The sequence below is a fragment of the Nothobranchius furzeri genome, chromosome 1 (genome assembly GCF_043380555.1).
Source record: "Nothobranchius furzeri strain GRZ-AD chromosome 1, NfurGRZ-RIMD1, whole genome shotgun sequence".
NCBI lineage: Eukaryota > Metazoa > Chordata > Actinopteri > Cyprinodontiformes > Nothobranchiidae > Nothobranchius > Nothobranchius furzeri.
In genome coordinates, this window is record NC_091741.1 from 27,706,006 (window position 1) to 27,722,957 (window position 16,952).

General features: G+C 45.5%; 1 protein-coding gene across 4 annotated transcripts in view; it reads right to left on the reverse strand.

The window, feature by feature from the left end:
* Positions 1 to 443: 443 nt before the first annotated feature.
* The window catches only part of tbx22 (T-box transcription factor 22), a 19,531-nt gene continuing 3,022 nt past the window's right edge, over positions 444 to 16,952 (reverse strand). Inside the window, exons 2-11 of one of the 4 annotated variants that reach the window (XM_070549043.1) lie at positions 16,465 to 16,539; positions 15,984 to 16,334; positions 5,063 to 6,328; positions 4,536 to 4,782; positions 3,782 to 3,883; positions 3,539 to 3,713; positions 2,350 to 2,514; positions 1,725 to 1,789; positions 1,448 to 1,533; positions 444 to 1,371 (exon numbers count right to left, since the gene is read on the reverse strand). In XM_070549043.1, the coding sequence (XP_070405144.1) occupies positions 857 to 1,371; positions 1,448 to 1,533; positions 1,725 to 1,789; positions 2,350 to 2,514; positions 3,539 to 3,713; positions 3,782 to 3,883; positions 4,536 to 4,782; positions 5,063 to 5,201 (1,494 nt within the window). In that variant the 5' untranslated portion in view covers positions 5,202 to 6,328; positions 15,984 to 16,334; positions 16,465 to 16,539 and the 3' untranslated portion in view covers positions 444 to 856. Of the gene's footprint in view, positions 1,372 to 1,447; positions 1,534 to 1,724; positions 1,790 to 2,349; positions 2,515 to 3,538; positions 3,714 to 3,781; positions 3,884 to 4,535; positions 4,783 to 5,062; positions 6,329 to 15,983; positions 16,335 to 16,464 lie in introns of all 4 variants that reach the window. The other 3 variants (XM_070549044.1, XM_070549045.1, XM_070549046.1) reach the window with 3 other exon arrangements.

Sequence of the window (16,952 nt, forward strand, 5' to 3'; positions counted from 1 at the left end):
TACTCATTTCCAACTCAAGACCATGGTCTCAGATTTAGAGGAGCTGATTCTCATCCCAGCTGCTTCACACTCGGCTGCGAATCGCTCCAGCGAACGCTGAAGATCACGTTCTGATGAAGCCAACAGGACCACATCATCTGCAAAAAGCTGATAATAAAGGGACCCTTTGTTTATTAATGCTTAATAATGCACTAAGTGACGTTTTTGTGTTTTCCTGTCAACTCCTGCGTTTCTGAGCCTCATCCCTCGTTCACACCGAGTGTGGAACAGATGTGGTCCAGACAGACTGCCGTTTACACCAACCGCGGCCCGTGTGCAGAGTTCTTCCCCGTGAAAGCACCAAATCTCGGGGGTTCACGTTAGAAATACAACATAATACATTTAAGGATATCCGGAAGTGAACCAACACACACTGCTGTCATTAACGACAAAAACAGGAAAAATACTTGAACACGGGTTTTATTTTGAAATAAACCGGATGCACCTTGCTGAACCACGTCTCACTTCCTTCCTCAGAATTTCTTAAACTTCATAACATCTCACATGACAAAAATGGACTCCATGCGGAAACTTTCCAGAGCTTCGCATCTGGAACCGCGTCGCACCACATCCGGTGAGAATGCTCTGACTGGACTCGATGGTTTTTGGTCTTTGCAGAAGCCAAATTTTAAAATGGAAACACTTATTAGTCTTGTCATCATCCCGACTCTTTAAAAACACAGTTGTCCCCACGGGCAGCCTCCTGCATCAGTCTTGCTCAAACAGAAACAATTTCCTTCATATTTTGCAGGTTTTTTTAAACAAACTTTGGTTTGTTCCAGTCAGTGAGTCAGAGCTCTGTCCTGCGGTGCAGCTGTCAGAGGCAGTGGTTGGAGGTCGAGTGCCACGCAGACTGCCGCAGCAGAAAGTCTGTGGTGTCCTCGGCTAGTTTGGCATGTCTGGAAATGGCTGTGAGTTGGGGGCTCAGGGGAAAGCTGTAGCTGTACAGACAGTAGGAGCCTGCAGCTTCCGAGAGACGGGGGAGGAGAGGGGACCCCTGGAAGCTGAGGGGATTGTGGAGGGGGACCAGGCACGGGGAGCTCCCAGGGGAGCCGTGAGGACACGGGTCCCTGCAGTGGAGGGGTTTCTTCCCCTGCAGCGCAGAGAGAAGCGGGAGGTCTGTTAGAGGAGGCAGCAGGGGGAGGCCTCTCAGTCTGTCTGCTCCCAGGGAAAAGGCTCGGCCAGGCAGCGGGGGGGAGGAGGGAGTCGTCTTCCCACAGAGAGGGAGAGCCAGAGCATGGAGAGCGGCGTCCGGGCAGGGGAGTGGGAGAAGAGATGAGGAGGAGGGAGGAAGGAGGTTCTTCACACCACTCGTCTGAGATCCGGTGCTTCCTTTTGATAGGAGGACAATCAGAAGGTTAGAAACAACATAAACCAGGTGTGGAGAAGCCAGAGAGCTGAGGCTCACCTTGGAGCTGGATGGTGAAGGGCTTAAAGTCCAAACTGAAAGGACCTCTCCAGGGATACGAGTCCAGCAGACCGTCCAGTACCCCCCTGTTCTCACACACACACACACACACACACACACACACACACACACACACACACACACACACACACACACACACACACACAGCAGATTTATGTGACGGTTTTACAAGGTTTCACTTTTCAGTGGTGAGACTGTACGTCCCCTCTGGGGTCCTGTAGAGGACTAGAGGTGTTGATGTTCAGGTCTGCCGTACCTGTTCCTTCCTGGATCCCTGAAGCCCTTAGCGAAGGGGTTCCTGTCGATCTTCAGTTTGGTGATCTGACCCAGGAGAGAAGAACGGACGTTTGTTAGAGAGAGCTGATGTTAAGCTAGCAATGAGCTCAGCTTTAGAGCAGGACGGAGACAAGAACCCCTCCTCCGGGACTCCATCTCCCAGCAGCACCTAAAGCGTTAAGCCGGACTCTCTTGGTGTGGTTTTAACAGGTTGTGGGCTGCAGCAGGCGGCCGGTCACAGCTTGTTACTGAGATCCTGTTACGTGTTCCCAGAGAGTAAAACGAGCCCCGATGAAAAGAGCTGCTGGTCCCTGAAGACGGCTCTGTTACTGAGGGACCGGCAGGTAGTCAACACACACACACACACACACACACACACACACACACACACACACACACACACACACACACACACACACACACACACACACACACACACACACACACACACACAGTCCAAACAACCGCCTTAAAGAGTGTAAAAGAGTCAATTTGGCTGATTTGTGTTATAAATAATAAAATGTAATAAAAACTCTGAATCTAAAACTGGTTCCTGATAAAATCCTCTCAGCTGGGAGTCCGGTTGGGTCTGAGCGAGCCGGTACCTGCTGGTTCTGGTAGGCCGTGACCGTGGTGAACTCCGTCTCTGGGAAGGAGAAGCTGTGAACTCCTTCAGCTGGTAGAGACTGGATCTGAGACAGGTCCATCCGAGGGTCGTGCACGATGACGTGCACGCGCGGCTTGTATTTATGCATCGACTGAAGAATTATCTACAAAGTGATGAAGATAAAAAAATAAACATGTTTCTGCAAAGAAATAGAAACAGCATGAATTAATTAAAAAGCTTCCTCTTTACTAAAACTATTAATATTATGTAGGATTATTATTGTTCTAATCTTGCATCAAATATTTATTCTCTGCCTTCTGTGTAAAATAACGTTTTATCAGAAGCTTTAATAAACATTAGTTAGACAACGACCTAAAATAAAACAGTTATTAGTGTTCTCTGTATTAAAATGTGTAACAAAACAGTTAAACTAAAATTAAATGTAAAAATTAAGAATATAATAAATGTGTTTTATCATTTAAATTTAAATTAGAGACAGAAAACTGAGAAAACAAGAACACATTTTCTAATGAACCCTCTAAAGTTCAGCTTCCCGTTTAACGTGGTGTTTTAATTTGGCAACAATATATAAAATTTTATTAAAGCATAAATATAAACCTAGACGTTTCAGATGTTCTGTGGATAAAGGAAACAATCTCGTGTTTTTCCTTTTGAATCAAAAATAAAATCACCGACAAGTTTGTGTGAGATTTGTGATTTTCTACTGAATCATTGATTCAAACGTCCAAAACCTTTTAGATCATGTAAATTTATCAGGATTAAACTGAGATCAGCGTGAGAGAAGGTCAAGAACAAATGATCTGATCCCAGGTCTGCGTCTCGGTTCTCAGATTAAAAACCTTGAGCTTTATCAGATGTAGTAAAGGATTTTAAAAAATTCAGTTTTTGTTCTCCTCGAAATGATTTTGTGTTGTCTGATTTGGGAAATTAACGTTTCATTTATTGTCAGACTGAAAATTAAACAAAAATAATTGTTTAAAATCAAGCAGCTGCTCCCTGCTTCTCGTGCAGTTCCAGTGTGGTAATCTGGGTAAATTATGGGATTATAATTTTGGTTAAGAGAAGTCCGTTTTCACATCTTTTGCAGGAGCTCCTCTCGGCTCTCATCTAGAGCAGAACCGGCCCTGATCCACTTTATCATCTCTCCTTTCATCCGGGTTACCCACATGCCCCTTATCGTCCATCTCGTTGTTGGTGAGCTTGACCCGGTCGAAGTTGATGACCTGACGCATCCACGTTTCTCCCGTGCATGGTGAGTCCGGGTGCACGTAGAGCCGGGGGGAGATGCAGGAGTGGTCCGTGTTTCCCGCCACCATCCACTGGGAGCTGTGGTACACATACCTGCCGCAAACACGGGGTCAGCAGGTGGGAGGAGCATCAGCAGAACAGGTGGGTTCTAACCAACTCACCTGTAGCGCTTGGAGTCCACGGGCATCACGTCCATGGCAACGTAGTACTGCTGACATGGGTCCAGATTGCGCACTTTGACGCGCACGGACGGAAACATCCTCCTAAACACGTGACAGCAGATACATATCTTTAAAAGTTCGTTAAACATTACATTTATCCACAAACTGCGGATGCGGGGATGTGAAGCGTTGGATTCTGGGTAATTTAACAAAATGAACAGAACTATTTTTCTGAGTGAAATAATGCAAATATTTCTTTTCTAAATCTAATCAGTCCAAATGTTATATTTATGTTTTGGCGCAGATCTGCACCAAACATCTAGCGCTCTTAAGGAAACCACACTGAACGCTTCCCGTTTCTTCATACAGCCCATAATAACCTGCTGATGAGTTTGGAAAGCCGTCGGTTCATCTGTGGATGGCTGCAGACTAAACCTGATAAATGTGCACCTGCGACCGCAGAACAGTTAATATAATTCACGCGTTCATTACAGTCAGCAGGAAAATGGTTTTAAACTGATTCAGCAGCTAAATATCTCTCAGTTAGCTCTGGTTTTATTTGTTTATTTTTCACAACAAGACTTCGTGTCTCATTCTGGAACTCGAATAAAATTGTCTGGTTAGAAATCCTCACAAAATAAAGAAATATTTCATAAATGAGTCCAAACGGATTTAGTTTCATAGCTTCATGTTAAAGCTGGCAGAAATCCGCGTCTGGTCCATGAAACCCGCCATCCACCGGTGGATCTTCTACCTGCCAGCTTTAGTGATGATCATCTCGGTTCCGATCTCATAGAACCTCTTCCACAGCTCGCAGCCCTGCAGCTCCACTCGCACGTCTCGGTCCGGCCGGGAGTCGCTCTCCAGCGGCTTGTTCTCCTCGGAGTCCTCGGTCTCTGATCGGTCCGTCTGTCCAGCCTCGTTCCCGGGGGAGTCCTCCGCTCTCCAAGTTCCTGAACCACCTGTTTTAGTCGTTTGTCCTGCGGGATTTTCCGACTGGTCTGAAAGTTTTAAGTGAGAAAGTTAAAAAAATAAAGCTGAGTCTTAAAAGCGCACCAACTTTTCAAGCCCGACGTCCAGATTTAAATCTTATTCATAAGATGAAGAAATGAATTTAAAAAAATGTATATTTAGAAGTGAGTTTTTTATCATCATTTAGATTTTTAAAATAAAACATCTCTTTTGCCAAACTGAAACCATCAAAATGCGATGTCACAAACTCTAGTTGCGCGGTTTTTCATCTTGTGCGTAAAATTTCTCCAATGAAAACTCAGAATTCACCAGTGCAGATGCTCCCGTCCCTGCCGGGGCCTCCACCTGAACCCGAGTCCTGTCTCTCCGACACTTTCATCCTCTTGCATGGCTTCCCCACCAGCGCCTCCACCGAAAAGGCGTGCGCCCGTGAGCTCAGGCCCTGCATCCCACCACCACGCGTTTCCAGCTGAACTTCTGACTGTCCCGCATATAAGTCCCCCCGTCCCAGCTCAGTCCGAACAGGACGGGGTGGGATAAACAGCAGCAGCACCTCAGGGAGCCCTTCTTCCCTTGCTGCGGCACCGTGACGCTGCGTAATTGATCCGGTGCGTTGCCATGTGCTCTCCGAAACGCGCGTACTGATCCAAAAACCTTGATAATTGGCACGCCCCTTCTATCATCTTTCACCACAGACGGCCCCTCTCTCTCTCTCCTTCTTTATCGCCGTCTCTCTTTTCTCCCTTTCCTCTTTGCACCACTGGAGGTTCGTTCCTCTGGCTGCGCTCCGTGCGTCACTGAGAGGGAGGGAAGTGCGCGGCGTACGTTTCTTCACAGGGGCCTGCGCTGCAAAAAATGTCCTCTCAATCTGTCGACTTTCACTTTAAACTTAAAAAAATGGTTAAAATAAAATTCTGGTTTCTTTTTCATGTTTTAAAAGTCAGGTGTTGTTTGTGTTTTATTAGGTTTAAAGCGGAAATTAAATATCGAAAAGCTAAAAAGTAAATAAAGAAATTGCCGGAATGAATATTTTTGCAGTTCATTTTAAACGCAGGGGTCACCAGTATACCATTAGTGAGCTGTTTGCTTCCCCACACCTGCCTGGTAAAGGTTCAGATCTTCCGGTGTTGGGGGGAGACATCTAAAAGTGTCCCTTGAGGGCCACATTTGTTACTTTCTCCTAAGAACGTTCGATATTTAAATGTCCGTAAATGTTTAATAAAAAAAACAACATGATTGCATTATAGATGGATGGGTGCTTCAGCGCGTGCTGCGTATCCAACTGGAGCGCTGTTTACGCACGACGTGCCCCACACGACCAACAACACCTCTACCAGATTTGATTCGAGGAAACATGTCATTTGATCAAACTCCAACTCCCCAGGTCTGATTCGATGACATTAAGTCACGAGTTAGTGTGATTTGATGGTCTGAAGTTCAGCCTGGAATGTCTGGTGTTTGCGTCGCGTTTCAGCCATTTCCCCCTTGAGGCGATGAGGAGCGGAGACAGGTCTTTGGATATTTCCTCCCTCCCTTCGGACAGCCGATACCCAAACAGAACGGGTTCTGAGGACCCTGGAAGGGAAACAAAGACGCAAATATTTAAGTCTGCAAATTCGGGACATCTGGGAGGTAAAACATATTTGTTGAAGTTCCCCAAATTATTTTGAAGGCTTTCGTTCAGGCCTTTTTCTTGTTTCCCCGTCAGATAGTTTTCTCTCTCTCCTCCCGTCGTGCTGCTGAGAGGGTGTGCGTCAGTCTGGTTCTCATAAGATCAGATGGAGTTTGGCGCACATTTTAGAGAGGGTGGGTGGGTCTGGGTCATAATGACAGCTCGGGATTATTACATTACTGCTCGACATGAAATAGATCCGCTTTACACAAATAAAAGTCAGCGAAGGCTCTATTTAAAATGGTTTTAATCACATACTGTAATTGCTGTGAGGAGAAAGCAAATGAGGGTTGTGTTTACGGCACGCTCGGCCTGCTGGCTGATGGAAACCTCCGACAACAGCCGGGAAATGGAGAGCTATGACCAACCGGAATCACATGCTCTCCGTCACCAGGACCTGTTCTGGTACCGCGGCTGGATTCGGGTTCTTTCCCTGACAAAGTCTCGTTTTCTGTCAAAATATGAAGCATCTATTGTGGTTGAAGCTGCGGCAGGAAAGTGCGCACCGTAATTGGCCCTGCGCGCGCACCAAACTTGCACCGAAGCTATATTATGGGATGTCAGGGAAAGACACGCCGGGAAGCGCTCCTTTCATGGTTCCGAACCCAGAACCTGGCATGTTCGGCACACATGTTTCCTCTTATTAAGCGCAACACGAGCGCTTGATGGCGGAAACGAGAGACTCAAATCCAATTAGGCAGCGGGCCTCGAGTTTCTGTTAATGCGGAAGTTTGATGAGCTGCTGCAATTAGCGCTCCGCGTCAGTTTGCGCCTTCAGGCTCGACGGGAAGCCGCTCATTTGGACAGCTTTAGAATCATTTCAACACTCTAAAAACACACATCACCAATTTATCTACAAGAACTCTAAATCCCCCAATTTAAACAGAAAAACGAAAACGTCATCTTTCATTTTATATCAGTTTCACCTTCCATATAAACGATGTCATTCAATGAGTTTGATGGAAAAACCACAAGATTCAAAATCAGGAAACGTAAACACTTATTTATTTTTTAATTTGTATATTTATTTGTTTGACGCCTTTCAGCAACGATGCAGCTTAGTGTGAACAAATATAACTTATTATGACGCTTACTTTTGTCTTGTGGCCAAAAGGAGTATTACAAAAATAAGAGCCTGCTGCTGGTTGGAGTTCCCCACATCCTTATTCAATAAAACACCTTTTTAAATGTTTGTGTTCAAAATTAATAATATTTAATGACTCAAGAGAAAAAATCAGATTAGGTCACAGCAGGTGGCAGATAGGGTGGGGGATGCGGGGATCTGTCCCCCCAGATTCAGATCGACCCGATTCGTCCCTCCCCAACTATATGGAGCTAGGATTGGGACAATATTCAGCGTAACTTGTACCAAGTTTTGTAACTTCGAACATGTTTCATCACATGTAACTTTGGATTCGTAACTTGCAACTTTAGTTTTCTAACATGTAACCCCCAAATTCCACTACCTCCGCTCCGCTCCGCTGCGGTCCGCCCCCGCCTTCCGCAGCCGCTCGCTTCCGAACTCAATTTTTACTGGTACGCGCTCTACAACGGCTCCGCTCCGGTGCGGAGACCTGAGGGGGGCAAACAAGCATGCGCGGGATTTTCGAGATCTTGCGATACAGTCCGAGCAATAAACGCGGAAGTTAGATCCAAACACCCGTTGTGTGGGAAAAGCATCGGCATGAGCTGTTTAATCTGCCCATCACTTGTGTTGAGAGATCAGCAGTGTTTGGATCAACAAAGTGTGACTACTCTGATAGTAGAAACTGTATTTATGGCTTACTTTTGTGCATTTAAACTTCAGCCGCCATTGATAGTTGTTAAAAGTTGTTAAACCTGTGCATATGAAACAAAAAACGCCTTTTGTTTATCGATTTATTGTGAAAAACGGAAGTTGTGCTCGCTCCTTTTCCTGTTGGGCGGTTGTGATTTCTGTCCATTTACTGCGGAGGTGCTCCGGCGTCCGGCGAAAATAGGATCGATTCTATTTTTGCCGGACGCCGGAACAGAGGGCGGCGCACGGCGCCGCACTGCCGGAGCACGGCCGCAGTAGTGGAATTGCTCTGATTGACTACAACGGGACCGATTTTGCTCCGGCGTTCGTGTCGGAGCGGAGCGGAGCGGAGGTAGTGGAATTTAGGGGTAATTCTCAATTTGTGCTTGTATGTTTTGTAACAGGAACATTGTATTTTGTACATGTATTTTTATTTAGTCAAATCAAACTTTTATTTTGTACATTTACTACTCATTTTGTAACATCAAACTTTCATTCAGAAACATGAAACTTTCGTTTTGTAACTAGCGGACTTCCAAATTGAAAAAATCAAGGTACAAGTTTGAAATCAAAGCTCTCAAAACACACATTTCATTCTACAGGTACAAACCTCAAATCTACAGTGTTATGGATCTTTTTGTCTCGATTCTAGCGTCAGTGGGAGGAACTTGGGTGGAACCAATGAGAGCACGAGTCTTGGCTACCAATCACGTTTCTCGAATTCCTGTCCAATCAGGTAGCGTTGAGAGTCCCAGACTTCCCTCTCCCCAGCCACCTGAGCCAGCTCCTCCGGGGGAATCCCCCAGCTAGGTCCGGTAAGAAGTCCGCTCCGACAGCTTCTGGTGTTTTTAAAAAGTATCCCAGGGGCACGGTAAGGGTCAGAGATGTTTAGTCTATTTAATTTCTGACTATATAAAACGATTTCTTCGGTTTTAAAGTGTGAAGTAAACTCCGACGGAGTAAAATCCAAGCCGATCCCGTTCATGTTCATGGTTATGACCTGTGTTTGTTTAGCTTCTTTTACCTGCCAATATGGCGTCTACTAACTGAGAGTCACGTGGGGTCCGGAGCTCTATACAAGTGCGGATCATTTATCATTTATAGTGTTGATCAGGCAGAGCTTTGTTGCCAGCGTTCCGCTGCATAATGGCTTCAAACACGTATATAAAAGTTAGTTTTTACACAAAACGTTGGAGGAAATTACGCAAACTGACTGAGCTCTAGTTAAGGCGCTTGCAATAGTTTGTGTATGTGTGTGTGTGTGTGTGTGTGTGTGTGTACGTACGTACGTACGTTTGTGTTTGGGGGAGGGTACATTGAAACTTTGTCCCCCCCAGTTTGAAAATCCTATCTGCGCCCCTGGGTAAGAAATTTGATCTGTTTTGTTTTTGAGGTCCCACATAAAAACAGGAATGGTCTAAAAAGAATCCTGGCCACAAAATTACGATTAAAACACCTGATAAATGTTCAGATCTGGGAACAACATCTGTTGTCAGACATAACAACAACAACAACAACAACATAATAATAATAATTAATGTAAAAATAATATAAGAACAGTAGTAAATGGTCTATATATACTGCCTTCTGGGTTCTATAACCAGGGTCGCTTCACAGCACAATCAATCATTCACACGTTCACACGCTGGTGGGGATGAGCTACAATGTAGCCACAGCTGCTGTGGGACACACTAACCGAGGCAAGGTCCGAGCACCACCAGCAGGTAAGGCGGGTTAAGTGTCTTACCCAGAAACAAAACAGCAGCATTCTCTGGTCGGAGCCGGGATCAAATCTGCAACCCTCAGAGGACAACCTGCCTCCTGAGCTACTGCTGTCCCTATTTTAGTGTCATCATCATTTCCAGACCACCACCCTGGTCTGCCAGTCCAGTGGAACTGCCCCCGATGTCCATGAGATGTTGCAGAGTCGCATCAGCCAACACAGCCCATCCAGTAGAGCCTTAAGGAACTCTGGGCACATCTCATCCACCCCGGAGCCTTGCCACCTCGGTGACCTCAGAACCAGAGATTGGAGAGCCAAACCCAAAGTCCCTGGACTCTGCTTCCTCATTAGAAGACGTGCTGGTGAGACTGAGGAGGTCTTCTAAGTAAGGTGACCAACGGTGACAGATCATTTGCTGCTGTGGCCCCCAGCAGGGCCGTTTCTAGCATTGTGGAGGCCCTATGCAAGATAACATTTTGGGCCCCCTTTTCTTGACAAACTACAATTGATGATCTATAAACACACCATGAATTGTCACAAGTTGCAAGCAAAACATGGTACAGTATTAAAATTACACACTCACTCAAGAAATATAACTAACTAATAAAAACTAGAAAGCAGTCAGAGTGCAGACCTCCACCCTGGGAGGGGTGTTCACATTAGGGTTGTCACGGTAACCGGTATAGCGGTAAACCCCGGTAAAAAAGTTGACAATAAAAATAACCGTCCAGTTTTTAAAAAACTATATTATCTCGGTGGGTTTACCGTGGCCGCGGTTTCGGCGCGGTGACCCTTACCAGCCACCGTCGCTTCAGCTGAAGTTCCCGTGGCGCGCACTTTTTAGTTTGCAACGGCACCAAAACTTTGAAGCTGAAATAATGGCCGAAGGAGGAGACGGCAGCGCCCAGGACATCCATCAGCCCTCAAAGAAGACTAAATCGGAAGTATGGGCATATTTTGGATTTCTGAAAAATGCTGAGGGACAGTTATTAGAAGACGGCTATCCCGTTTGCAGAACATGCAGGAAACAAGTGTCTGCAAAAGGCAGCAACACTTCCAATCTAATGGCACATCTGCGTGACGATCACCCACGTCTCTACAGCCAGTGCAAGGTAAGTTAACATTAGCATTTTAGCTTAAATGCATGACGTGAGGACTTTTGGTTGAGGGAGAATGCAACGAGTCACTATATACTGCAGCCGCAGCGCCCTCTGCCAGCATTTAAACCGTGTCACGGACACCCTGTTGCTGGACGAAGCATCTTATTTGTTGATGATGAAGAGAAATATACAATTAGTTCCTTGTCATTGATTTGTTTACTTATTCAATGCCATTTATACTTGAACATTTGGATTTGATTACATAGTGTAGTAGTTATTTTAGTCATTTGTTTAAAGTGGCTATTTATTTTAAATACATATTTTTTAAGGTTGACTTGTACAGTGCTCAAGTCAAGTGTGGACTGGAGTTTTAGATTTTCATTTTGATAATGAAGAAAACAAGTATATGAGAAAACAAGTGGTGTTTCTTTGATTTGTTTACATATTGTTTATGTTTTGAATGTTTGGATTTGTATAATTTAAACCTGCACTGACTACTGTAACATGTTCCAGAAAAATAAGCTATTTGTTCCTTTACTTGTGAAAAGTTGCACTTTTGCTAAGGCTTTGTGTTATTTTTGGTTTAATAAACACTGTTAAACCTTTTCAGAACTATTTCAGTTTGTGTAGAACAGGACTATCAATGCTTTCTGAACATATGCAACACCGTTTAAAAAATACCGCGATAATACCGAAAACCGTGATAATTTTGGTCACAATAACCGTGAGGTTAAATTTTCATACCGTGACAACCCTAGTTCACATCACACATCCCATAATACAGGGGCTATGTGCATGTGATCAAGTACAACAACAATTGATTAAAGATTCCTGTATCAAGACAGTGGTCAAGATCACAATCTTTCTGATGGTCTGAGATTTAATTATTTTCAGTAAAACTTTGGTTTTATTGGGCTATTAACATTTAAAGCTGGTGTGTGGGTTATAATTGGGATTTTAAACCAAAACAGTATGTTATAACTGTAAAAAAAGCATTTGATTTTTCTTCAGAAATTTCTGAATAGAAAATCTAAATGTACATGAACAAAAAATATGAAATAGCAGAAATCAAGCATAACATGTATTACAACTAGGGCTGCAGCTATCGAATACTTTTGTAATCGTGTACTCTATCGAATCTTTTTTTTCGGTTAATCGAGTACTCTAATAAATGACCCTTTTGTGTTTGTAAACCATTATATCAAATGGCATGTTATAAAATATGAAAGACCTCTTAAAATGAGCACGCCATTGCCAGTTATTCTTTAAGTTTTATTCAAAATTAGTTTTCAAAACTTCAGACAAAAACTAGGAGGGTAACTGTTGAAGTAGCGCTGCGAGCGTCTGCGGCCCAAACAGCACCAGAACCGCTCACGGCGCCTGCGCTCGCCAGCTGTTTCACTATTAACACACGTCCGTTTTAATTTCTACACCTTTTTCTCACACAATGACACGGATTGTCGAGAAAGTCTGTTTGCTTTATGTCAAATTATACTGATCACAATCAGTGGCGGCTCCAGAAATGTCTCTCTGCAGGTGCTATGAAGGAGCTAGTCTTTTTATTGAGGGTGCTATGAAGGAAGTGGTCATGCGTACCTATTGTTCTCTAAAACACCTTCAACACTAGCAGATACACACGCGTGCACAACACCTCAACAACACCTGAAACAATCATTAATATACATCATAAACATATGAACAATGGCTGACCTTTCCATGAAGTCATAAACACATACAGCCACACAGAAAACCATCTATAGTGTTGCAAGGTTAGCTAATGTTAGCGTTAGCATTTCCAGCGGCAAAACCCTGGACTGCTGCGGCGGTTGAGGGTTGACCCTCTTCATCCAGATCCGTAGGTTTTTGTGGGTCTGAGATCACTTCCAAACATTCATTCGTTTCTGACTGAACCCGTGGAAATGTGGGCAACAAAAACCGATCCATTTTACCACTAGCTAGCTCTACCTTTCACTCGATCGCAGGTGGAAAATGAGGTCAAAGGTTAACATAAATTTCCGGTCTTGGTTTAAGTTTTTACTATCTACATGATCATCGTCATCGTCGTCTTCCTCCGCTTATCCGGGTCCGGGTCGCGGGGGCAGCATCCCAACTAGGGAGCTCCAGACCGTCCTCTCCCCAGCCTTCTCCACCAGCTCCTCCGGCAGGACCCCAAGGCGTTCCCGGACCAGATTGGAGATGTAACCTCTCCAATGTGTCCTGGGTCGACCCGGGGGCCTTCTGCCGGCAGGACATGCCCGAAACACCTCCCCGGGGAGGCGTCCAGGAGGCATCCTGACCAGATGCCCAAACCACCTCAACTGACTCCTCTCGATCCGGTGGAGCAGCGGTTCTACTCCGAGTCCCTCCCGAATGTCCGAGCTCCTCACCCTATCTCTAAGGCTGAGCCCGGCCACCCTACGGAGGAAACTCATTTCGGCCGCTTGTATCCGCGATCTCGTTCTTTCGGTCATTACCCAAAGCTCATGACCATAGGTGAGGATTGGGACGTAGATCGACCGGTAAATCGAGAGCCTGGCTTTCTGGCTCAGCTCCCTCTTCCCCACGACAGACCGGCTCAGCGTCCGCATCACTGCAGACGCCGAACCAATCCGCCTGTCGATCTCCCGATCCCTCCTACCCTCACTCGTGAACAAGACCCCGAGATACTTAAACTCCACTTGAGGTAGGACCTCTCTCCCGACCCGGAGTTGGCAAGCCACCCTTTTCCGGTCGAGAACCATGGTCTCAGATTTGGAGGTGCTGATCCTCATCCCAGCCGCTTCACATTCGGCCGCAAACCTACCCAGCAAGAGCTGAAGGTCAGAGCTGGATGAAGCTAGGAGGACCACATCATCCGCAAAAAGCAGAGACGAGATTCTCCTGTCACCAAACTCGACACACTCCACACCACGGCTGTGCCTAGAAATTCTGTCCATAAAAGTGATGAACAGAACCGGTGACAAAGGGCAGCCCTGGCGGAGTCCAACCCTCACCGGGAACAGGTCCGACTTACTACCGGCTATGCGGACCAAACTCATGCTCCTCTGGTAAAGGGACTGAACGGCCCTTAACAGAAAGCCACCCACCCCATACTCCTGGAGCGTCCCCCACAGGGTGCCCCTGGGGACACGGTCATAAGCCTTCTCCAAATCCACAAAACACGTGTGGATTGGTTGGGCAAACTCCCATGCCCCCTCCATCACCCTTGCAAGGGTATAGAGCTGGTCCACAGTTCCACGGCCAGTTCGAAAACCACATTGCTCCTCCTTATTCTGAGATTCAACTATCGATTGGACCCTCCTCTCCAGTACCTTGGCGTAGACCTTTCCAGGGAGGCTGAGGAGTGTGATCCCCCTATAGTTGGAACACACCCTCAGGTCACCCTTCTTAAAGATGGGGACCACCACCCCAGTCTGCCACGCCACAGGAACTGCCCTCGATGACCATGCAATGTTGCAGAGACGTGTCAACCACGACAGCCCTACAACATCCATAGCCTTGAGATACCCAGGACGAATCTCATTTGCCCCCGGCGCTCTGCAGCTGTGTAGTTGTTTGACTACCTCAGCAACTTCTGCCCCCGAGATTTGACAGTCCACCTCCAGGTCTCCCGGCTCTGGTTCCTCCTCGGAATGTGCATAGGTGGGTGGGATTGAGGAGCTCCTCAAAGTATTCCTTCCACCGTCCGACTATAGCCCCAGTTGACGTCAGCAGCTCCCCATCCCCACTGAAAACAGTATGAGAGAGTTGCTGCCTTCCTCTCCTGAGGCACCGCACAGTTTGCCAGAACCTCTTTGGAGCCGATCGATAGTCTTTCTCCATGGCTTCACCAAACTCCTCCCACGCCTGAGATTTTGCCTCGGCAACTGCCACTGCTGCACCCCGCGTGGCTATCCGGTACCTGTCTGCTGCCTCCGGAGACCCACAGACCAGCCACGCCCTGTAGGCCTCCTTCTTCAGCCTGACGGCTCCCTGATCTATATGATAATTTACTGATTATTTTTGTTTTGTATGTTAAATAGTATCACATCCACGCGTTAAATAAAAATTAAATTGTAAAAAAAAAAAAGAAATCTAATATTTACTTGGGGGGTGCTATGGGGGTGCAATGACTAATCCAGGGGCAACTATAGCACCCCCTAGCGCCCCCGGCGCCGCCACTGCAACAGACATCGATAACAACACAATAAAAAGTCTGACGTGTTGTAAAAACTGATATTTTTAGCACATTTTTAGGTCCGACGTGTTGCAGCCAGACGCACAGTGTGAGCTGAAACTGAGTGCTACAAACGAAAAAGTCGCACAGTGGCCGCAGAATGTATAGAAATACAGGCTAAAATGCGTTATCTTGCAGAGGCTCCGAGTCCGCTTGCAGAAGTGACATTTACATGTGGACGTTTCCTGGTCAGGTGCCGCAGCATGGAGGATGTGGTGTTGTGGTCGGCTAGATCCATTTTACAGGATTTACACTGGAGTACGTTTTCCACCTTACGAAGTGAAAAATGCTCCCACACCTTTCACATTTTCTGTCTTTTTCGCACTCCACCGGGGTCCACGTTACACTCACTACGCGCGTGTGCCATGTAGTGCAGTGTGTATGTGCGTCACTTATTTCGGTCCGGGCGAAACATGACCCCCGAGTGATTGCAAAGCCATGAATTAATTAAACATGAATTAAACGAAGCCTCGAGGCAGAGAATTGGACTAGAGGCTCTTTTGTACTCGAATTATACGAGGTACTCGAGGAATCATTTCAGCCCTAATTAAAAACTTGCATTGACTTATTTATATGTACAACTTTCAGTGTCTGAGTTTCCGTAGATAATATCTGTCAGTGTTCAGGTGGTTTTAGATGTTGTGGTATTCTGCAGAGCAGTTCTTGTCCTGCTGCAAACAAATCCCTTTCTTGCAAATCCAGGGAGTGTATTTTATTTATTTTTTTTTTGCACAGAGTGTACCTGTTTCACCTCTGTGCTTCATCCATTCCTTCTCCACTGGACCAGGGTAAAGGGGATGTGACCTTGAGCGGAGGTCACTGGAGGGTTTTCATCCTCTGCACACTACTGCTCCTGAAATTGTTGATGATTCACGGCCTCCTTCTGCTACTTGTTGCTGATTTGTTGTGGAGCTAGCGGTGAGAGGTGAGAGCTAGGTGTTCTTCCGGGGATAAATCTGGGTGTCATGGGTCGACGGTACCTGGGTCTGACTTTGTTGTCAGAAGTCCAGAAAATGTGGAGCATCTCCAGCAGCATCCTGTCTCTGACATTGTCTATTGCTGGTGATGGTGGATGGCTCTTCATCAGAAGAATCTTTAAAATTATAAAAACATCAGATTTTATAAAACATATTCAAGTGGTAAATACTAGAAAATGAAAACTAAAAAAGTTAAAACATGCAGAACTAAAGCTAGAATTATATTTGAACTGTAGATAAACTTACTGCAGCTGTGAAGGCAAATCATCTTCATCCACACCTGAATCCTCAACCACAGGTGTACATGAAGGTTTAGTTTTCCTGCAAGTAGCAGTAATAGTATATAATAGTATAGTACTGGTAATAGTATTAGCAGAAATACTAGACAACAGAAACTGGAACGGGTTTAGTGCAGAGATGCTTGCTGCATTTGGGATGGAAAAGAATGTGGGCACATCTTGCTCCTCATCAACAACTTTTGAGGGAAGTTTCCTCTTTCTCGAAGGTTTCCTGGTTTCTGGTTTATTTACAAAAACAAATCTAACGTACAAAACAATAAAAAGCCTGAGTGAAAAACGCGGCTGAAAAGACTAAACTACGGGTGATCAAAATGGCGAAGCAATGTCATATATAAATAAATATAATCTAAAATTACTAAATAAAAAATAAAGTAGGAAATTTACAGAAAATAATTATTAGTCCAAAACAATTCCTCCACTCCCCTATGACCCCTA